The sequence below is a fragment of the Patella vulgata genome, chromosome 1, assembly GCF_932274485.2.
Source record: "Patella vulgata chromosome 1, xgPatVulg1.2, whole genome shotgun sequence".
In the NCBI taxonomy this organism is placed as follows: Eukaryota; Metazoa; Mollusca; class Gastropoda; family Patellidae; genus Patella; species Patella vulgata.
In genome coordinates this window covers 67,415,338-67,437,317 of record NC_065879.2, presented here as the reverse complement: position 1 = coordinate 67,437,317, position 21,980 = coordinate 67,415,338, and the positions used below count along the sequence as shown (strand labels likewise).

At 37.0% G+C, this 21,980-nt stretch overlaps 1 protein-coding gene across 1 annotated transcript; it reads left to right on the top strand.

Moving 5' to 3' along the window:
• Window positions 1-1,665: 1,665 nt before the first annotated feature.
• On the top strand, window positions 1,666-20,140 carry LOC126820483 (probable G-protein coupled receptor 139). The gene is made up of 2 exons (XM_050548487.2): window positions 1,666-2,356; window positions 18,106-20,140. Exons 1-2 carry the CDS (start codon window positions 2,297-2,299, stop codon window positions 19,279-19,281), a joined length of 1,236 nt encoding a protein of 411 aa, XP_050404444.1. The 5' UTR covers window positions 1,666-2,296; the 3' UTR covers window positions 19,282-20,140.
• Window positions 20,141-21,980: the final 1,840 nt, after the last annotated feature.

The window sequence follows — 21,980 nt, the reverse complement described above, 5'->3', positions numbered from 1 at the left end:
GCTGACATTTGCTGGTCGCTTTAAAAAGCGCACACTATGCAGATTTCTCGTGAAATATATCTTCTCGGGTTTCGTCGCCCATACAGTGGTTGGTTAACACACGACTTGCCATAGTAATTAACAAACGCTTAACAAATAATATCGGTTACCAAAGATTTTATCAACACGTTGTTTATCAGACGATGAACTATCGGCCATCAGTGCACATAATGAGTATATTGCCCCACTTTTGTCGCTGACGAGAAATCGAGAGAGAGAGAGAAATGGGGTTTAACGTCCACTCGACACAAACTAGGTCATTTTGGGATTAACATATGGTTTAATTTTATTTCAATAATTCGCTTGCGCGTAGGGGTCTTTAGCAGTGGGAGGAAACCGGAGGACCCGGAGAAAACCCACGAGGTTGGAACGAGAAATCGAGCTATTAGAAACGAATGATTCTTGGTGTGCGTAGGCCTTTTATGCAAGCATGCTTAGTAATAGTATGGGGGCGTGCAGTATGTTACTTTAATATGCATTCATTTTATGGACAGAAAAATGCATTCATTTTATGGACAGAAAAGATACCTGACAGTAAAATCAAGATGTCTTCACATGAAAGCTTTTTATCGGTATTGCCATAGGAGGAGGTTCATACATTTAACACGAATTTCTTTTGTAAGGGGGGCTATTAAAGGTTAGTGATGATAGAAAGTATTCATAATTTTATGCATCAAAACAGAACGCTGTTAGATTTGTGAGAAATGTATCACTTTTTTAAAAGATGGTTGGTAAATGTTCGAAATTCAGTGATAGATTACTAGTGGACAGCCAAGGTGTGGCCTTAAAAGGTTTGACCATTCTAAACTAAAATGATGCTTGGTTGTTTGAAGTCTTTGTGATGAATTTAGATTGAATACAAATTGACAAATCATCGTACGAGTTAATGGACTTTAGGATATTAATTAATAAAGGAACACGTAGAAGGTGCATTAGATATAACATCGTTAGATGAAATGTCCTGTAAACTAATGCGACCCCGTTGTTGTCTTGAAGTTTATTGATTAGAATCAGATTAAAATCATAGATTGCATAAAGCGACGTCCGACTACATATTTCAAAGTGTGGATGCTACTGCTAGGTGAGACTTCCTCGAGTGTATAGTTAGAAACAGACACAGTAATTGCTTTCGAGACTCGTCTTTAGAGATGATTTCGTGACAGTATTGTATATCGCTAATTACATTTAAATGTGTTATGTTTTGTGTAAAATTATTTACATAATATACGATGATGTACCCAGACAGCGGGTAGTGTTCGTTCATTCTGCCTGAATAACCGCATTTAAATGATGCGTTTACACGCATATATGTTATAATGAAACTATTGGTGGATTTCATCTGAAGAACGAATAAACAAGTAATTTTATGCCACATATATATAAAAACAAAAACCATACGGCGTGTGACTGACGGGTTGTATTTTCTTCTCAATAGACTAAAAGACATACACACGAATTAACCTGCAGTTCTTTATGTAATACACTTGGTGGTAAGGTTTTCGTTGTTCACCCGAGTTCCTCGAGTCGACACCAGACTAACTCGAGTCGCATCACGTGACTAACCCGTTTACTCCCCAATGAGCGGAGAGTAAAAGGGTTTGTCACGTGACAAAATGGCGTCCTACACGCAAAAAAGCCTGTCTCTCGATCACATACTGACGTCGTAACTGTTTTGATGTCATGTGACTACTCGGACCGTTCGGGATGTTTCACCCGGGTAAACTCGGCAATGGAGTCGACTCGAGTGACGCGAGTAAACGACGAAAACCTTACCTTGGTGTGTATTCGCTTGACGACATAAATACGATACAGCACGGACATAGAAGTTTACTTGTTTTAAGGACTTACAGTGGAATTAACTCGCAATTCTTACAGGCTGCTATTGTAGTTTTCACCCATATACGTTGGAGTAAACGAGAATTACAAGTGTACCGTATTAAAGAAATTATGGCAAGTTTTCTTTGTAAGATATGAACTGATACACTAATGTGTACGTACTAGTGTTAAGGTAATGATTTCCACTGTGCAAACTAGTTTACTTTTATGCACTATAAAGGACTTTTAAAGTAGATATTTGACTAAAAGAAATTTACCTATGGACATTTAAATATTGGACTAAAATACACCAACAAGTGCAGTTTATATGAAATAATGAACGGATTTGAAAAAAAAAATGTTCCTATTTTTTTAAAAGTTTGTTATTATTATTGTAGACTAGTTACCATTTGAACTAGGTAAATTATGTCATGTGAACACAATGGAAGACGATTTTAATTACATGAAGCGCGGTGGTATCCAGGATACGACGTCACCAAAGGTAAGACAAATTGAGAAAGAGAGAGATATGGCGGTATAGTAGATTCAAAATTCTAATGTGCTGTCGGCTTATTTCCAACTTCTAACTTGTATAATCCAAATTCTCAATTTGTTCAGCGTAAATTTTAAAACTGTTATATCTTATTTCTATTATTAGGACGAAAAATGTCTTCATCGTTAACGCTTTTACACGTTTAGCATGAACATGAAACAAATTTAGAATTAGCAATTACCATGATTATAAAGTCGTTTGGTGTCGCCACTGTGTGCTCATTTGGTGATTGAGCAGGTGGTCCGGGCATTATGTGCAGTTTAATGGCCGAGTGCGAGACATTAAGTTATATATTGATATTGCACGAGTGCGATAGCACAAGTGCTATATCTATATTTTCCGCAATGTCTTCAACTAGACCATTAAACCACAGGTACATGGGGACAGGCACGCCCTTATATGGTTCACCTATGTGATTTTTTCAAAATATTTTCTGGGTTTTTTTTTTCAAAATATTTTTCAAATTTTTTAATCTGCTTTATTTTTCTTCCTATTTGGTGCTAAATCATATAATATTTACTATCAAACATATTCGTATAAAAAAAGAATTATACCTTCTGATGTATCTAATAAAATAAAAGGGTAAGACACTTTTCTGTTGACATTTTTTTCTCCGTGAGGTACCCCTGTCGCTATTTAATTCAAAATCGTGAATAAAATTGCCCGTACCATTATCTGAAATAATGGTACGCCAACAGCAAAGGGTGACGTCACATCTGTATTTTAAATTTATTGAACGAAGTGTTAAGATTGAAACAACGTCGAACGTGATATGGTTTGCAATTACCATTTCAAACAACACTTATTCATTTATTTTTTTATTTACTTATTCTTGTTTTTTGAAGACAAGTGACGGATTTGCAGTTAAGCCAATATCAATATTTATATACTGCTGATCTGTATTCTATTACTGCTCTAACAAAAATACGATCTGTAGATCAATATTTCGTTTCGTTTTTTTTATACTTTCAATAGCCTTTACTATTGAACTATTGAGAGGTTGCGTCAGGGGTCAAACGTGCGGCTTTTGACCTTATGACCTTAGGATACCCACAGTCCCGTACATCGCACGCCAAGAACTCGATGCATCAACCTGAATGAGGGCTATATAACAACTCAGTGTATTAAAAACAAGTAAAGCGAAATGTTGAACTATAAAAAACAAAACGAAATAGGATCAGATTGACAAAAATATCACTTCCTATAATGATAAACATTTTCTTGAAATGGTTCAAAGATATAAATTTAGAAACCCCATATTGTCGGGATCAAACGGCCTTTAAAGGAGATCGCGATAATCTGTTCACGTGGATCACGATGAAGTTTCTATTTCTGGCGTCTTCATTATACCTACCTGACCAAACTCATGGTAGTTTTTTCTAACTAAATATAATTCAAGTTGCATTAAGCGAATGAACTGAGGTTTATCGTCCAACTTTTCTGCAACAACTGGGCTAATGAAGACGGGACAGCGGCGCCACGATCTACGTTTTTTTACGAATTACAGCTGCCAAGGGTTTTCATCATTCCATCCAAACGGCAACCCCCGCAAATCACAGGGACTGAACTAATAATGCCAGAAATGTTATAAAGCTTATTTTTGCTAGTGTGTATACTAGCTGACGAAACCCATAGAAATACATTTCTATGATATAACCGATATACATTGGCGTGGTCCTCCCTTCTTTATCATTAATACAGGACGGTGGTCTGGCAAGAACAGTGGCTAGTCGTGCGAATGGTATAAAGTGACATTTGTTTTAGAGCAGTAATAATATAGACCAACAGTATATAAATATAAATTGGCTCAATCTGTAAAAAAAAACAACAACAAAACAAAAACAAAACAAAACAAAAAACAAATAAAATTCTCCAAATCCTGCACTTAAAAAAAATGAAGAAATGCTGTTTAGCTTATATTTGACATAGTAATTGCAAACCATATCACGTTCGATGTTGTTTTCAATTTTGACACTCTTTCAAACCATAAAACCTGACGAAGAGCGAGTCGCTTGTATCAACATAATGGTCGTCATATAGAGCGCACGGTGGCGACACCAAACGACGTCACAATGATGGTTGCTATGTAGAACTGTCAAAATTCTTAATTTAAAGCGACAATGAAGTAGACATTTTTCGGCTTAATAATAGCAATAAGATGAAATAGAATTAAACTTTTCATGCACAAATACAGAAATTGGATTATACATTGTCTTAATTCAGAAATTACATGAATAGATATTAGCCGGTAGCACGACATTAACAAATTTAGAATTTTGAATTTAATATACCGTCACAGAGAGAGAGAGATATTTGATTGTATGTTTATCTTATGATGTACACCTCTGCGGTCTATTTATAGTCGTATTGTACCCTGAGAGGAGGGGCTGGATCATATCCTATATTGGGTTGTAATTGTAATGATTTTCTGTTTGGTTTTATTTTTGATTTATTGGCCTTCGTTTCTTTGTTGTTGTTTTTTATCTTTTTATAAAAACTTTTTTTATTATTTGTTTTGTTTTATTGTTGTTTTTATATTTTATTTCCCAGGGGGATGGGCTGGGGTGATTGTCAACTTTAATTGTGTATCTTCTGTATGATTTGCTGTCTGTTTAGTCGTAAAATTAGTCTACAAGATTCTTGTATTCCCTGGTCGACGTTGATTACAAATGATAGGCTGATGTAGCTAGTATAGGAAAAGCATACCGGTACAAATAATCAATGTCTATATTGAATTTTAAAAATATGTGTTGTTTTTATTGTCTCTGTTAATGTTAGGGTATTTTTGAAGACTCTGGGTATAACCCATTTCATCCATTGGTGTACGAGCCAGGGGGGCAGGGGTAAAAGTGAAAACAAAAATTATTATTTCACCTAGTTGGCAAAATAAAGTGCCCGAATTCTAATAAAACACTAATTTTACTTATCTTTTAATTCAATACCACGAAATTGTACTGAATTGTCTATAGATTAAAACATTTTGTTTAAAGCCACTTTACTTCGTGCCACATTTTTGGGCATCGATTATTATTAAAGTTTAAAGCTGCAACAGTCCGATTGGATGGTTGGAGTTCAAGTCGGCATAGAGTGGAACTTCGGTTACAAAACGATTGGAAACTTTGAAGTTGCTTAACTCAAGGGCTAGAATAGCAGAAAACCGCATTTGCGGCGGTTAAATTTTCAAAATCTTCTAAGGGAGAGCGAGGCCCCTATAATTAGCGACAATCGAATGGTTGCTTGGGATTTGATTTTGAAGCCATCTAAGGTAGGCTATATTTGACAACATTGAAGTTGCTATATTCACGTGCTGGAAAAGCAGGAAAACATGTTTAGAGAGTCGCGCACCAAGCTCTAGCTGGCCGGTCACCTGTGGGTTCCGGTCGTGGCTTCGATCCCTGGTTTAAGATGGGGGTGCCTTCTCAACCTCGCGGGTTTACTCCAGTTTCCTCCCACATAAAAACCCCTGCGCGTGCGCTAAGATAATGAAAATAACACAACTTGCGTGCGACATCACCCTCGGCCGAAGCGGACGATAAACGCTAAGAACAACACCATTGAAATGCGAGCCAGACACATAAGTTAGGCCATATTAGACCACTTGCTGTATTCAGGGATTGGAATAGCAAGAAAGCGCGTTTGCGGACGTCAAAAGGTGGGGAGTCCCGAGACGTCTGTAACCCCAATTTTTTTCGGGCAGTTCAGGTTCTGCTCCTTTCTTCCTCCCACCATAGCATTCATAGAATTTGTATCATCGAGCCCTTACGCCTATGGCTGATCATAATTTTAAAATTCTATATTTCACACATTTTGATATTGTAATGCTTGAAGCCATTCTGATAATGATATTGTAATATCTATGAAGCCATTCTGGTAAAACTAATTCCATACCTTCGGTCAATTGGTTCAGGCGCTAGCTGGCGAACCAGGTGGTCTCAGTTGACCGACAAAGAAACTCCGGATTTTCCATCATGGAAGATATAAGTAATGGTTTCGAGTCATTGGGAGGGTACAACAAACCCACCTCCCTTGTACAGTTTCAATTCGATAAGAGTAGGCCACAGTGTCGCTGTCCGGGCGAAATTTCCCTCATAGCAAATCGTATGTGTCCGCTTTCATTAGCCAAGTCGATGCAGAAAAATAAATTGTTAACGTTTAGAGTAACGTAATGATAATGATTCACTACATTACAGGTGACTAAATGTGGATATTTCAAAATTATGGATAGATCAAAACACGAGTAATTGCTTGGCTCAACAGAACGCGAAAAGTGTAATAGTCCGATAGAAGGGTGATTTTTGCTCGATACATATCATTAGTGTAAAGTCAAACGGGTGTACGTACCTGGAATATTTGACGAAGTGTATCTTCTTGATCAATAAATTCTTTTAATTTACTTTTAAAGCCAATACAACTGGTTTTTAATGTTTTAAAACGTCGAATGTGAGCTGTTCATTTCTGATCGTCATCGCCTGTTGAATGCCTGAAAGGCTTATGCGTCCTAAAAGGCTTCAATTTCGTCCATATACTTACAGGGTTACACAAACATGATACAATTGAAACGTCACAGACAATATATAAAAGGGTTATGGTCAAAACGGACGTACAGCCACAATTCACATAAGTCAAAACAGCCACAGCCATCAAAATAAGTGTTCTAGTATTATACCGTCAAAATATGTAGTGTAAATATTGGATTAGAATTAAATAACACATATTTAATTGGCCTTTTTGGTACTTTTATGGCCGTTAATAACCGTTAGACTGATTTTCTGTAAGGGTGTATCTTCTGTTTTCATACGTACAGGCCAGCGCCACCTATATTATGTTTCGCAATCGTTGGCGTCCATCTTTTACAACGGTTTGAATCCAATCCGGGGGAATATCTACCGTTGATATTTTTGTTTGCTTTCTCGATTAGATGTTAAAAGACACTTTCTCGCGTACAAAATGTGTGATTCGCTGATATATTTTGACTAAAAACATATTCAAACTAATTTATCTATCATATGTTTGTCTGAAATCTCTCTCAAAACATTTTAATCACAAGGAACTACACCAAGCCGTAACATTGTATTTTAAGCATCCTTGTTTATCACGGGAATTGACCGAAGCCAAAGTAAATTCTTGGAATATCTATCCTCTGTCAACTTCTTTTCACGACGTTTAATGACAGTCTGTTGTACGTTTAAGTGCATCACTGTTCCCAGAACAGCTTTGAGCGCCCCCTACTTTACTCGAACAGTTAGCCAACAGATAGGTTGCCAGTTTATGATACCCTTGCATGTTCGTCCTGTACTCGCTCAATGGGTGTTTTTCTGGGAAACCAATATTTTTCTAATAAGATTAGATGTCTCTACTTTCCATACATAAATTTGCCATACTGTAACACTATCAACAAAATATCAGTTTCGTAAGTAGTGTTATCGCTATTTTAAGACAACCATTCCGTCTCTCTAGCTGCCAAACCATTTTCTGAACTCGCCGTGTCCATAAGTCCTTCTCAACCAAGTCCCTGCTCTTTACACTTCGTCACTTCTAGGTCTCAAAACAACGGGAAATACTGGGTCCTATATACAGTGTACGTTCAAATAGGGGGAAAACTGGATACGAATATCTTATAACGAACTGCGTCTCAAAACACAAGGTCGTCATTATATATGGGGTTTTATACACATGTTATCGTATGGAATTAGGTGACCGGTATGAATTCCACCTAAAAAACGAACATTGTCACTGTCAATAACATGTGGGATTTATTAAGCCTGTTATTAAAACACAACAAATACGTGCTTATGATGCGGCTAGGAGCCTATATCATTTACTATCAATAACATGTGGGGTTCAGGGCACCTAAGCAATGTTAGTATATTATATGTGTAAAAGTGATGGAACACTTTTATTAGAATTATCTACCTCCCCCCCCCATCGCTGGAATTCATCTTTAAGTCATGAATTTAGATATCTCCTATAACTACATTATTTTTGCTTGTAATGCTTTGGTAGGTTACAAAATATATTTAATTCAATAATATCTAATTTTTCCTCTACTGAATCCACGCTAAAATATTAATTTACCATGCAGTGTGCTATAGCGAGGGGCATTTTCCTCGGACAGCGGCGTTACGGCCTACTCTTTTTTCGAATTTAAACTGTCAAGGGCCATTTTACGTTCACGCCAATGTGTACGCGTGACCTGGGTTATTCGTTCCATCCGAAAGATTATTCCTTGTTCCTTGTCCGGCCCTCTACCATGCACCACTGACAATGGGTAAAACGGCGGAAAATCACGATGGACTTCCTCGGTAAACACCAGGGTCCCTATATTTCTGGTCCGCTATGTACCGAAGGAAGCATGGTTTATATAAATATTTTAGAAAATCTTAAATTAAATCTTGAGTACATTTTGAAGCGACTATTTCGTTGTGATAAATCACGCTATAAATCTGATCTGAAATTGATGACAATCTGAAATAATTAATATACTAGTAGGCCACAATAATTGCTCTTCATTAGCACAAGCCAAACGCCCCTCACCTTCTTTTAACATTTTGTTCTCAGAGATGTAACGGATGTACAGCATCTGGAGAATGTTCTTGATGGTAAGTTGAAGAGACAGTAAATAGAAACAGCTATTAGATTATAAAGACACCTAATATTTAGAACATCAATAAGATTCTATTATCATGGGTTCTAATTTCCGGTATTGTTTCTTTATTCTTAAAGTCCATGATACCCAGTAGTTGCTAATAGCATATAGGCTGATACTAGATGAACTCGGTAGGCGTGCTTTACAGTTCACGTACACTTTAAACTGTAATGTGCGTCGACCCTGAGATAGACCATTATGTACTACTTATCTAAGAGGGTATGACTGGGAAGGTGTCGTATAGGCCAATACTAAATGAACGCGGTATAGTCCAAGCAAGATAATACAAGTGCTTCAACATAATGCCGACCATGGTTTATGACCGATCTAGACGTATAGGATTACTGAAAATATGTCCCAGTCCGAAATTCGTGTCCAAACTGGCCAAAATCCAAAATGGCCGTCTGTTTTGGCTTGTAAATTTCAATGTCCACCCAATTAATCATGCTTGGTGAATGCCGTCGTATTAAATCTGATTCAGACTCAAGTATCCTCAATCTCCCAATTTTTAATTGGATCTTCTCCTATATTGACAAAGTGAACAAAACAATCACCAAAATGAGAAAATGGAATCAGCTATCCAAAAACGTATATTTTGACACCAAACGTGATCATTTAGTAAAATTCGAATTTCCCCGCCAAAACTGACCGCTATCTGAAAGTATTCCCAATATTGACTCCGCGGTATAACTAATCACCAAAATTGTATGGAAATGGGTTTAGCTACTCCGAAACGATATATTTTGACACCGAACTCGATCATAAATAATATTATGTTAATTAGACAAAAACATTGGCATTTTTCAGCCCAAACTGGACTTTGGATGTTGATCCATTTGGACACAGATTTCGTACTGGGACTTTGGGTGCGCTTTAGTTCTCAAAGTCTAACATCGATTCGACCCAAGCCTTCTTCATAACCTCGTGGGCTTTCTCTGGTTCTCCGAATTACCCCGACAGTTAGTGTCGTCTGTGCAAATTATTGAAATATATGGTTGTATTGAGTTGAAGTTCTACAATTATATTCTAAATGATTGACAAACGTGTACTTTACATGTCACAACATTACTTCTTTTAATTCAGCTGAGCGCAGTGGCATGTATAGTGCAGTATATAGGGTATACTTATTCTTTCTAGAACATTTTATCCCAATTTACGCTGTTGTACATTTTGTATTGACATTTACATTGTTACACTGAAACTGAACTAACTGACATCTATAGACGATGTATTTATGGCGTGTGTAATTTGATTTTATGGAAAGTAAAAAACCTAAATTATTTATGTATTTGAGCACGAACCACTTGTATCTTATCTATAACGTTGACAAGATTGTCAAGATTTCGTAGACCATAATTGACAATCGACAGCAGGAGATCTTATAAGCAATTTCTAAAGTGATAAGTTGTTACTAACAAGCGTTAATATAAGGTTGGTTGGGTCATTTAGAGACAAACATATGAAAAGCTATATTGTATTTGATTTTTTTTCGATCTCGTTCGTTGATCTTATGCAGTTCGCGGAAAACTGGAAAACATTAGAGGTAAGTAGGAATTACTTATCCCCGTCCGTTGTATTTAAAAATCGAGGGTATAAACCCAAACCCGAATTACTTTGTGTGGATGCTATAACGAGCTCAGTAAAAATGTAGCTTAAGGAAATGATATATGTTTTCGTCTGGGAGCGGATAATGCAGATAGATTATGGACATGATATAAGTTTTAAAGTGCGGGCTGAAATTGAGCATAGCTTATGTAGATGATAGAGTACTCTGCGTGAATGTTATACAGATAGCCCAGAGACAAAGAGCTGAGCTTAAAGATACATTATGGGAGATTAGATAAAGAGCTGGTAGTTCTCACTATAATAGTTAACCAGCGGCTGCCAGGCAGGATACGCCCACATTTTCGACAGATGGAAAGAAAGTGATTTTTCCTGCAATCAAGGGCCATAATTCATGAATTACAATTTGATATGCGCGAATATTAAGAGGAACCGAGATCTTTGGGTTATAAACTTAAATTTCAAGTTTCATCAAAATCGGATAAAAATTGTGATCTCTATAGGGTCCACAACCTTGATATTACATATTTTTAAGCTATTTGAGAACGAAGGGCGGCCATTTTGTTTGTCAGTTTTGGGCTGATTTTCACGAAATTCGAACTCAGTCGTGCTTAGGGTGTAACGGTGATATAATAATACGATTTTTTAAATCGGATAAAAATTATGACCTCTATAGGCTCCACAAGCTAAAAACGCGATTTGTCGTACAATCAGGGGCCATAATTCAGGAAGTTACGTTCCGATATGCGCAAATATCGAAATGAACCGAGATCTTTGGGTTATAAACATACATGTCAAGTTTCAACAAAATCGGATAAAAATTGTGACCTCTATAGGTTCCACAACCTTGATATACCATATTTTTACGCTATTTGAGAACGAACGGCGGCCATTTTGTCTGTCAGTTTTTGGCCGATTTTCACGAAATTCGAATTCAGCTGTCCTTAGGGTTTAACGGTGATATAATAGTACGTTTTTTTTAAATAAGATAAAAATTATGACCGCTATAGGGTCTACAAGCTAAATACGCGATTTTTCGTACTATCAGGGGCCATAATTCAGGAAGTTATTTTCCGATATGCGCGAATATCGAAAAGAACCGAGATCCTTGGGTTATAAATTTACATGTCAAGTTTCAACAAAATCGGATAAAAATTGTGACCTCTATAGGGCCCACAACCTTGATATACCATATTTTTAAGCTATTTGAGAACGAACGGCGGCCATTTTGTCTGTCAGTTTTGGGCCGATTTTCACGAAATTCGAACTCAGCCGTTCTTAGGGTTTAACAGTGATATAATAATACGGATTTTTAAATAAGATAAAAAAATATGACCTCTATAGGGTCCACAAGCTAAAAACGCAATTTTTCGTACAATCAGGGGCCATAATTCAGGAAGTTACGGTCCGATATGCGCGAATATCGAAAAGAACCACGATCTTTGGGTTATAAACTTACATTTCAAGTTTCAACAAAATCGGATAAAAATTGTGACCTCTATAGGGTCCACAACCTTGATATACCATATTTTTACGCTATTTGAGAACGAACGGCGGCCATTTTGTCTGTCATATTTGGGCCGATTTTCACGAAATTCGAACTCAGTCGTCCTTAGGGTGTAACGGTGATATAATAATACGATTTTGTAAATCGGATAAAAATTATGACCTCTATAGGCTCCACAATCTAAAAACGCGATTTATCGTACAATCAGGGGCCATAATTCAGGAAGTTACGTTCCGATATGTGCGAATATCGAAATGAACCGAGATCTTTGGGTTATAAGCATACATGTCAAGTTTAAACCAAATCGGATAAAAATTGTGACCTCTACGGTGTTCACAAGCTAAAAACGTGATTTTTCGTACAATCAGGGGCCAATCCACGAAGTTACAGTCCGACACATGCCAATGTCTGAAGGAACCGAGATCTTAGGGTGATAAACCTATATTTTAAATATCATTGAAATCGGATAAAAATTGTGACCTGTAGACTGTTCACAAACAATTGTGGACGAACGGACGGACAGGGGCGACGACAATATACGTCCACATGAAAATGTGGGCGTATAAAAACTAGATAATGGAAAGGGATTTTTCTGAAAATTTTAGTCATATTGATTCACCCTGAACCAAGTATTTAGCGATTGAATTTTGGGCCTAGCCTCGATCATCGTTACTAAAAGTCTGTACGATAAAAACATAGTCTCTATTATGGATTTGTTCTTTATTTAATCAGAAGCAGCAGGCCTGGTTCTAATCCAGTAAATATCGCAGGCTAGCGATGCCATCGAGAGTTGATTATGGTCTGGATATGTTAATTAATGTCTAGTTAATAATTTAGATAACATTTCAGGCCTAAATAAAGACCTGCAATTGGCAGATTTAGCTCTTGCATTTTAGTCTGGAGGCTCAGCGCGGAGGGGTGTCCATCAAATTGGCACAAAACCAGACCCAACTTTTCTAGAGTAAAATTTTGCGTAAAATACGATGCCGAGTGGTAATCAGCCCGCCGTTGGGGCGTTTTGGAGATATTCGGGGTCAAAGGTCAAATGGGTTCATTTGCACGGAAAGTGAATGCGCGGTCATCCCTGTATCATGAATATAAGCTGAAAATGATAGAAAGTAATCACACTTTTAATAAAAATGTAAACTTCCTAAATTCACTTTTGTTCTTTGTGACCCCAGAGGTCAAAAGGTCACATTTTCCGATTTAGCACCAGGAAGATTTAAAGTAACAAATGTCAGCGTAAAATATAAAAACTAAAGCGAAACCTGTTCTAATTAATAATAGGAACATTTAAAATTTATTTTTAGGTGGTCTTAGCACCGAACTTTTACTTTGGAACGTCGAAAATGATCTTGCATAACAGAACCAAAACGCATCGGAGCCTGTTTCAAAAATACACAAAAACTGTTTAATTAAAATCTCTCCGAATTAGTTTTACAACGAATGCTATACAGAATGATACTAGTTGTCTGAAAAAAAAACAATTGAACAGTTCCATGGCTGGACTCCAGCCTGCAGGCCGCGTCACAAATCCTGCCCAAATTTTCCCCGCTAACATTTACCAATACATCCTGTGAACTACTATGTACAATGCATTCGTCGGTTTTATCTGCGTCCATGTTCCGGCGAAATTCATAAAAACACATAAAACATTTGCAAACTTTTAAATTCGTCGTCATTCGTCGTCAGATAAGTGTTTTCCCGTCACAGATTAACGTCGGTTTTCCTAGACTGGGATTCTCGGAAATCCAACCGACCTGCAGCCTGGAGTTTAACACTGAAACTATTCAATTGTTTTTCAGATAACTAGTATTACTATGTATAACAATCGTTGTGAAAATAAATCGGAGAGATTTCGATTTGACAGTTTTTACGTATTTTTGAAACAGGTTTCAAAGTGTGTTGGTTCTGTTATGCAAGATCATTTTCGACGTTCCAAAGTAAAAGTTCGGTGCTAAGACCACCTAAAGATCAATTTTAAATGTTCCTATTATTAATTAGAACATGATTCGCTTTAGTTTTTATATTTTACGTTGACATTTTATTGCTTTAAATCTTCCTAGTGCAAAAACGGTAAACTTCACCTTTTGACCTCCAGGGTCACTAAGACCAAAGGTGAATTTAGCAAGTTTACATTTTTATTGAAAGTGTGATTACTTTCGATCATTTTCAGCTTCCTTTCATAATACAAGAATGACTGCGCATTCACTTTCAGTGCAAATGAAATCATTTGACCTTTGACCACGAATATCTCGAAAACGCCCCAACGGCGGACTGATTACCACTCTAGAAAAGTTTGGTCTGGTTTTGTGCCCATTTGATGGACCCCCCCCCCCCCGCGCTGAGCCTCCGGTCTATTTAGAATGTATGTTTAAGCAAATGATATATGTTTTCATCTGGGAGCGGATTATGGACATAGCTTATGGATATCAGTTTGAATTCAACGTGCGAGCTGAAATGAACATAGCTTATTATAGATATGACATAAGTTTGAACGTGCGAATTGAAAATGAACATAGCCTATGGATATCATAGAAGTTCTGATATAGAAGCCCGGTCTGAACATACATGTAGCTTCAGGTTGGAGCTGAGTATGGAAATAGCTTTTATGGACACGACAGTGGCCACGTGTTAATAAATATATTATATTGTAGGCGGAGTCGCTGTGATTATTAATATTTTAGAAACGTTAATAAAAAACACGTGTGGCTATGACGTATAATTTAAACGAAAAACACTGTACATTAAATTAAGATAAAACAAATACCTCCAAAGAGTTGAATTTAAGTAGGAACCGGTGTCGTACACTGTGCTGGACTCTTCATATAATCTCTGGATCATTAAGGAAGCTCAATAATAGCCATGGTACATTTTTATAATATAATATAGAAGACTTCAGTAAAAAAACAGATTGACAGTCCGCAATTCAAATCAAGATCCGAGCTAAGTCCGGTTATAAACATATCGAGGGGCAGTGGAGTACGCAGTGACATAGTGAATAAGACGTCGGCTTGCTAACCAGGTCTTAGTCGGGTCAAAATACAGTTTATCCCCCAAAAAATTGCTACAAAAGGTTTCTCAACTGATTCTGGTAGGGTTTAGTGTACTGTATAACATACTAAAAGTTTACCAAGGTAGGACGCACCAGAAAAGTGTTTTTTTTTCAAGATGGCGTCAAAGATGGCCACCGAAACGTCTTAATGATCATAAATATGAAACTATCAACTCAGATTTTGGGGACAAGGAACACATTAAGAGAACTTTGGATATTACTGAACTGTTGAATCATTATGAAATTGAATGCATAACCTTCAGCTGGCCACTATGATAGAATAAGTTTCAGAGCGTTCAGTTTTGAGTGTCATCCTCCTCCTCAGTATCGACCTCTTCAGTGTTGTTTGAATTGTCAGGGATTTGCTGATCTTGCTCCTTCATTACTCCTGAACAGACAAGGAGATCATCTAGTCCTGTTCTGGCGTAAACAAGCAGTCAAAAGAACACAAAGTGTATAATATTAACCTGTTGAAAGAAACTTTAGGAGACGATGTGTGCAACGAGTTGCTCTTTGTACATGTCTACTCAGGTTGTGATTCAACTTCACTGATTTTAATCACCGGAAAAAAATTCACCTTCCGGAAATTAGTGAAATCTGATCCTGTCATGAAGTCCTGTGCTACTGCATTCACCATTCAAAACATATCTCAAGAGGACATATCAGATCTTGGCAATGTTCTGATGGTTGGTCCCTTTGTTGGCAAGTCGAATGATACGCCATCATCACTGTGTCATATCATTTTCACCAAGAATAGTGGGCATAGTGGTTTTCAAGAGGTTTCGCGGAATGTAGTTAAAAATACGTTTCACATAATTATGATCAGAATATTATAATAACTTTCCACCCATTTGTTGTTGGTGGTTTACTACATGTTTCTGTTAACTTAATGAACTTTCAGTGGCCAATTTGGAGTCCCTGGTGAGGGTCGGACATGTATTGAATAGTATCGCTGTTTATAAAGGACTAAAGAATCCTGGTCGATATGTCAATTATTAATAAACAGTGGCTGTATTAAGCAGAATTGTGTCCATTAGACATTCAGACTTCCAAACTATACGTAACGGCGCTAATTAAAACCTCCAGGTGGTAAATTGAGGTAAAACTGTTCTAAAACCGACACGCTGGTAACACTACAGTACTATCTCCTTCAATCCATGCGTTCTTAGTTCCCTCTCTACAAGATCATATACATGGCAGCAGATAATTAGAAAATAAGAACGCGTATGTTTTAAGAGCAATTAGTCTGTATAGCATTACTTTTTGTTTGTTTGTATGCTGTCTTCATTTCGCTTGCTATTCTTTCATACAGAGACATAGAGATGTTCCAAAACACGTAAACAATCGCAACATCATTCTACTACAATTGACTATACCGGTAATCAATTCGCCCTTTAGATTAGACTCAGCTTTTAGAAGTACTTGGGCCCAAGAACCTGTGAGTGTGAAGTCATTGCACCCACCCTGGAGAGAGAGAGAAAGAGAGAGAGAGAGATTAGAAAGCAGACACCCCCTGTCACGTACAAGCCTGGTACAAAAACTATAATACGTGACCCAATGAGAGACATTAGAGACTTTTGGTAAGCGTAAATTCCTGGTCCGTATCGCGTATTCGTATCGATTTTGCATTTGACGCCATCAATGTGTGTGTATTTGTCATATGTGATACGGCACACGGATGCGGCAGCACGTATCGAACAGCTTTCATACGGAAAAGTTCCGTATAACATCGTCGTCTTTTTACCGTCTATTTTGCTACTTTTAGACGCTGAAATGTTGTACCATAGCGTATTTATGAGGTGTATATTTGATGTGAATTTAATCATTATTTTTGATGAGTTCTTCTCGGGATTTTCATATTTTTTCTTTTTGTCTGCTTACTCTTTGATCTACGTGCTAAATTAAGGGCAGTGGGACCTTGCAAATCTGTAAATGATGTGATTCTATGGTAAAAAAGTATAAACTTTCTAAAATAATACATTAGTGAAACCAAAAATTGTTGTCAAGTGGAAGATTTTTAATAAGATTCGACATTAAATTTTATTTAATAGCTCAGCGACTGTTGGGCGAATTTACTCTACCCAGGAATTTGTAGGCTAGGCACCCGACTAGTACTGATCGTAATTTCTTAACAAAAGAAGATACGACCAATGATTGTGTTTATGAAGGGAAATTATACATTTTTTTAGAACTGATATGTAATATAACAACTCTGTAAACGGACACACGCTATGCAGTGTGCTATGGGGAAAATATTGCAGACATTATTTCATATTCCAACTGTCAAGGGATCTTTTACATCCTATCCGAACGACTAGATGCTGTTCCTTAGCCCCTGCGTCCACACAACTGACAGACCTAAGCTGTGCCGGAAAATCCTGAGTTACTTTCTCGGCTAATACCGGGATCGAAACCGGAACCCCAAGTTAGTGAGCCAACTATTTTACGCTTGAATCGTATAAAATATGACCAAGAATACCTACAAATGGCCTGCAAAAGAAAACAACTTATTCACGTAGATCGTGACCGGATTGGAAATACCACTCGTCGTTTTAATAATGTCGCGAACAACTTTTCTACTAATTTCTGCTTTGTGAACAGCTGGTAATACTATACCATTTGGATATTGATTATTTCGGTATGTCTTCTTTCACGAACTACCCTTAAGATGTTCCTGTTTTGATTAGCCTTTCTGGTGGTGCCATTTTGTCCAATATCCAATTTGGGGGGATTTGCTGAACATACCCAGTTGTTCTAATACAATATTTGATTAATTTGCTGTTGTGTAAATTTGGTCAAATTGTCGGGTAATCATTGCAAACGTAATTAAATGGGGTTTAACGTCCTATTGCCATTGCAAAAGCAAAGTAGAACAAATAATTTATTCATGTACATTATTGATTGATTTCTTGTTCTTTATATTTCAGGAAAATGTGACCCTTGATTGCATCACTGGATCAGATCTAGTAAACTTGGTTGAATCCTGGGTGAATGACAACCCGCTTTCTTCCTACAACGGAAGTAACTGTTCCTATGATGACGTCATTACATTTCTTGAGGAGGAAGCAAGCAAACCTGCTATGCTGATTTATGGCAGACTTTTTTACGCATATTTTATGCCGGTTGTGTTCGTTGTTGGAGTTATAGGAAATGTCCTCTCTATCAACGTATTTCTGTCTAGGAACATGCGCGGTTTATCCGGAAGTAAATACATTTTAGCCTTATCAGCTTCTGACATTGCTGCCTTAGTGTTTTACGTATTGGTGGAATGGCTAAAACGAGGCCTGCCTTTTATAACACACAACCGAGTCATGTTTATGGACATTACTGGAATTTGTCATGGAATATTTTACTTCCAGTATGCGTCCAGATTTTTCTCGGCGTGGTTAGTCGTGGCATTCACCCTCGAGAGATTTATAGGTGTTTGTCATCCATTACGGCGGAGGGATATATGTACGGAAGCAAGCACGAGACGGATTATTTGTGGTCTTATAGTGACATCATTAGTAATCAGCATATACAAACCAGCCTTGAGTGTAGTGCAAGATGTCACAAGGTATGGTCGAGTATGTACAACAGATCCACGTCATCAATATGTGACTTTTGTTCTAGATTCCATTTATGCTGTTTTTATAGCTTTAGTGCCGTTTGTTTTTATCACAGTGCTTAATTTAATGATCGTGCGCAAATTAGTAATGCATAATAAAAGAAATAGGTTGCGCAATGTTGTGACTGCAGAAAGCGTCATTCGTTTAGAATTTACGTTAATATTATTAGCCATATCAATATGTTTTGTGATTTTTAACGTTCCGTATTTCGTCGTGTGGTGTAAATTGTTTTTAACATCCAAGTTCGTACAGTTGGATGAGTTCGAAGACATCAGGAAAATGGAGTTTTTCCAGGGAATATTTTGGATAACTCGCGCCATATTTTGTTTTAATTATTGTATCAATTTTTTTCTGTACAGCATCACTGGTGCCTATTTTCGTCAAGAATTAAAAATGTTATTTATGTACAACCGGAAGACGAGTCAATTAAATCAGCCATATTGTAGATGTCGCTTTACTTCAAATCGTTCTACTGTACCGTCCGTTATAACCTAATAAAAGATAGTCATCTTTCGTAATAGATACTCATGGCAGTCACATTTTACAGCTGTCCTGGCATGACATCTTCATGTTTTTGTAGCTGGCTTTATGTTATGTAATCTTCACTGCTGGCCCGATAAATGTAGCGGCTGTTTTGTGTCACGTATGGCGATATAAATATAGCAACCATGATGTTTTACTGATAACCTTTGTAGCCATATTGTTTCGGTTAACGTGACAAAATGACATCCACGTTGTTTTACTTGATAAAAGCAGCGGTCATCTTGCTGCACATGACTTTACGAACATGGCAGCCATGTTGTTTTACTGACCTGACGAGTATGGTATACAGTGATTTAATCTGGTAACTCCAAAATATGGCAGCAACACTTGGCTTGCTGTAATCAACCAATGTTTCCTTCGGTCGTGTCTAAGACCAGCTTTGTTTGATTTCCGGATTCCCAATGCACTCTATTCATTTCCTACAGACTTTTTTTTATCAGAATACAGGTCGATGTTGTGGCGTTAGTTCGGTCCTCAGATTTAAAATGGTGGTAATCGACAACAAAACCCTGTCTTTCGTTAAACGGATTCAGAAAATCGCTTGATTGAGACCTAAATCTGGAAAGAGAATCTTGATTAAGATTGATGAAATCGATCTCGCCATTAGTCGCATGGGAGCCATATTTTCACCAGAGATAATACTACACGCCTTTTTGTTGATTAAAATAAATGAATGAGTATGTTGTTCACCGTTTTGTTACTGATTTTCTGTAAAACTATACATGGTATACTAACTGTTTTATTAAAATTATATATTTTTTTCTTTCGTCTTAATGGTTCTACGCCACACATATTCAGTACCGTCTCACACATATTCAGTACCGTTGCTATTAAGACGCCTGACACCAGCTGTAACATTCACAAAACTACAGGCCAGTGGGGAATGTCTTGACGTGTTTGGAAGAGCATTCACTGATTAATCACAGTACACAAATAAGAATATGAAATAAATATAAGACTAGTCAATTGTAACGTAAAATAAATTTTTTAAATACATCTGATTTTGCTCAGATTCAGGTTTTTTTATGCTGACTGTCTACTTTCTCGTCATTTCAAGAGACATAAAAAGTTAGAGTTCAATCGGGAGTGAGATTTAAATTAGATAAACGCATTTTTTTTTATTTTAAAAAAAGTAAAATGAACCAATCTAGCTCAAGTTGACACTGCAAACCAAAGCACACCGCTGATAACAGTGTACATTCTGTGAGCGAAAATCTTTCAACGTCTTTTCAGTTTGAACTCCGTTCATTTCAAAATATCTTAGTCATTGTCATTAACTAAAATTCTTGTCTTCATTGGCGTATTTCTCTCCATGGGTGGCTCACTGGGTGTGTCATTGGTTCGCTGACCTGGGGAACCCGTGTTCGATTTTCCGGCGTGGTTCCTTGTTGCATGACCGAGAGCCTGGCCAGAGTTATTCGGATAGTACGAAAAACCTGGTTCCTGTGTACACGTTGGTGTGCACGTTAAAGATCCCTCATAACGCACTGTATGGCGTATGCCCGTCTTCATTGGTACAGTCGAATGTCAAACCCCATTTTATTTCATTTCCCAACCATACCAATGTCTGGGTTTTGTAATAACGTGGCATATATTTTATAAAACAGACACAAATAATTCAATTTGTCAATATTTAGGAGATAAACACTTTCTGTTTCGTATTTAGAGGGGGTTTATTGCCCATTTAACCATGCTTGACTTATTCGACAGCTTCGAGTTGTTTAAATGGATAGTTCAAGCATGGTTAAATGGACAATAAACACCCGATAAATACGAAACAGGAACGTGTGTATCGATATTGTAGCACAAATATTTGGAGATTTTCTTCGGAACTATTTAGGAAACATTTTTACGCTAATTTAAAAAAAAAGTCGTTATTTAGCCACGTGCTTGCGTTCATTTTTCAAAATATTCTCAATAGATTTAGACCGTCCTTCCTGCAATTTTAAAATGCTTGAGTTTCGAGTTGCTGGTAAATGAATTATGAAAAAAATGTTATTCGGATATCGACATTTGAAGATTTTTTTAAAGAACGGGAAATTAGTCCTATTGCGGTATTTTGAGACGACGGTGTCAGCCGTGATCAAAATAATTCCAGGCTGCTATTCGATACTAAAGAGGAGATACTCTTGGCGACAAAGATGACTTCGCTTCGTTAGTTTCATGTAAGTTTTCAGCTTTTATTATTTTATTTTCAGGCTGTTATCACAATTTTGTAGCTAGTTCTTGTTCACACAATTGCAGTTCGTACTTACATTCTCAAAAATACCTTATAAAACTATGAGAGTGATGTCTAGCCTAGGATTCAATTTGGGCACAATGATTAGGCCTAAATTTCAGCTGCTGTTTTCGACTCCCTCATTTTATTTTCAAGCGATCTCTTGGGACTAATGACTTATTAATAGGCAGATCATGCTTGTAAGACTTGGATCAAAGCGGGATTTAAAAAAATTACATCTGATTAAAGATACATTATGGAAGATTAGATAAAGAGCTGGCAGTTCTCGCTATAATAGTTAAAAACTGGGTAATTTAAAGGGAATATGCTGACAATTTCAGTCCAATTGCTTCAATTGCGTTTGAATTTTAGGCCTACCCTCGATCATCGTTAATAAAGTAAGTACGATAAAAACATAGTCTCGATTATCCAT

Coding starts and splice junctions, on each gene's coding strand:
- LOC126820483 (XM_050548487.2), top strand. CDS start 2,297: ATGGAAGACGATTTTAATTACATGAAGCGCGGTGGTATCCAGGATACG. Junction 2,357..18,105: donor AGGATACGACGTCACCAAAG/GTAAGACAAATT, acceptor TTTATATTTCAG/GAAAATGTGACCCTTGATTG.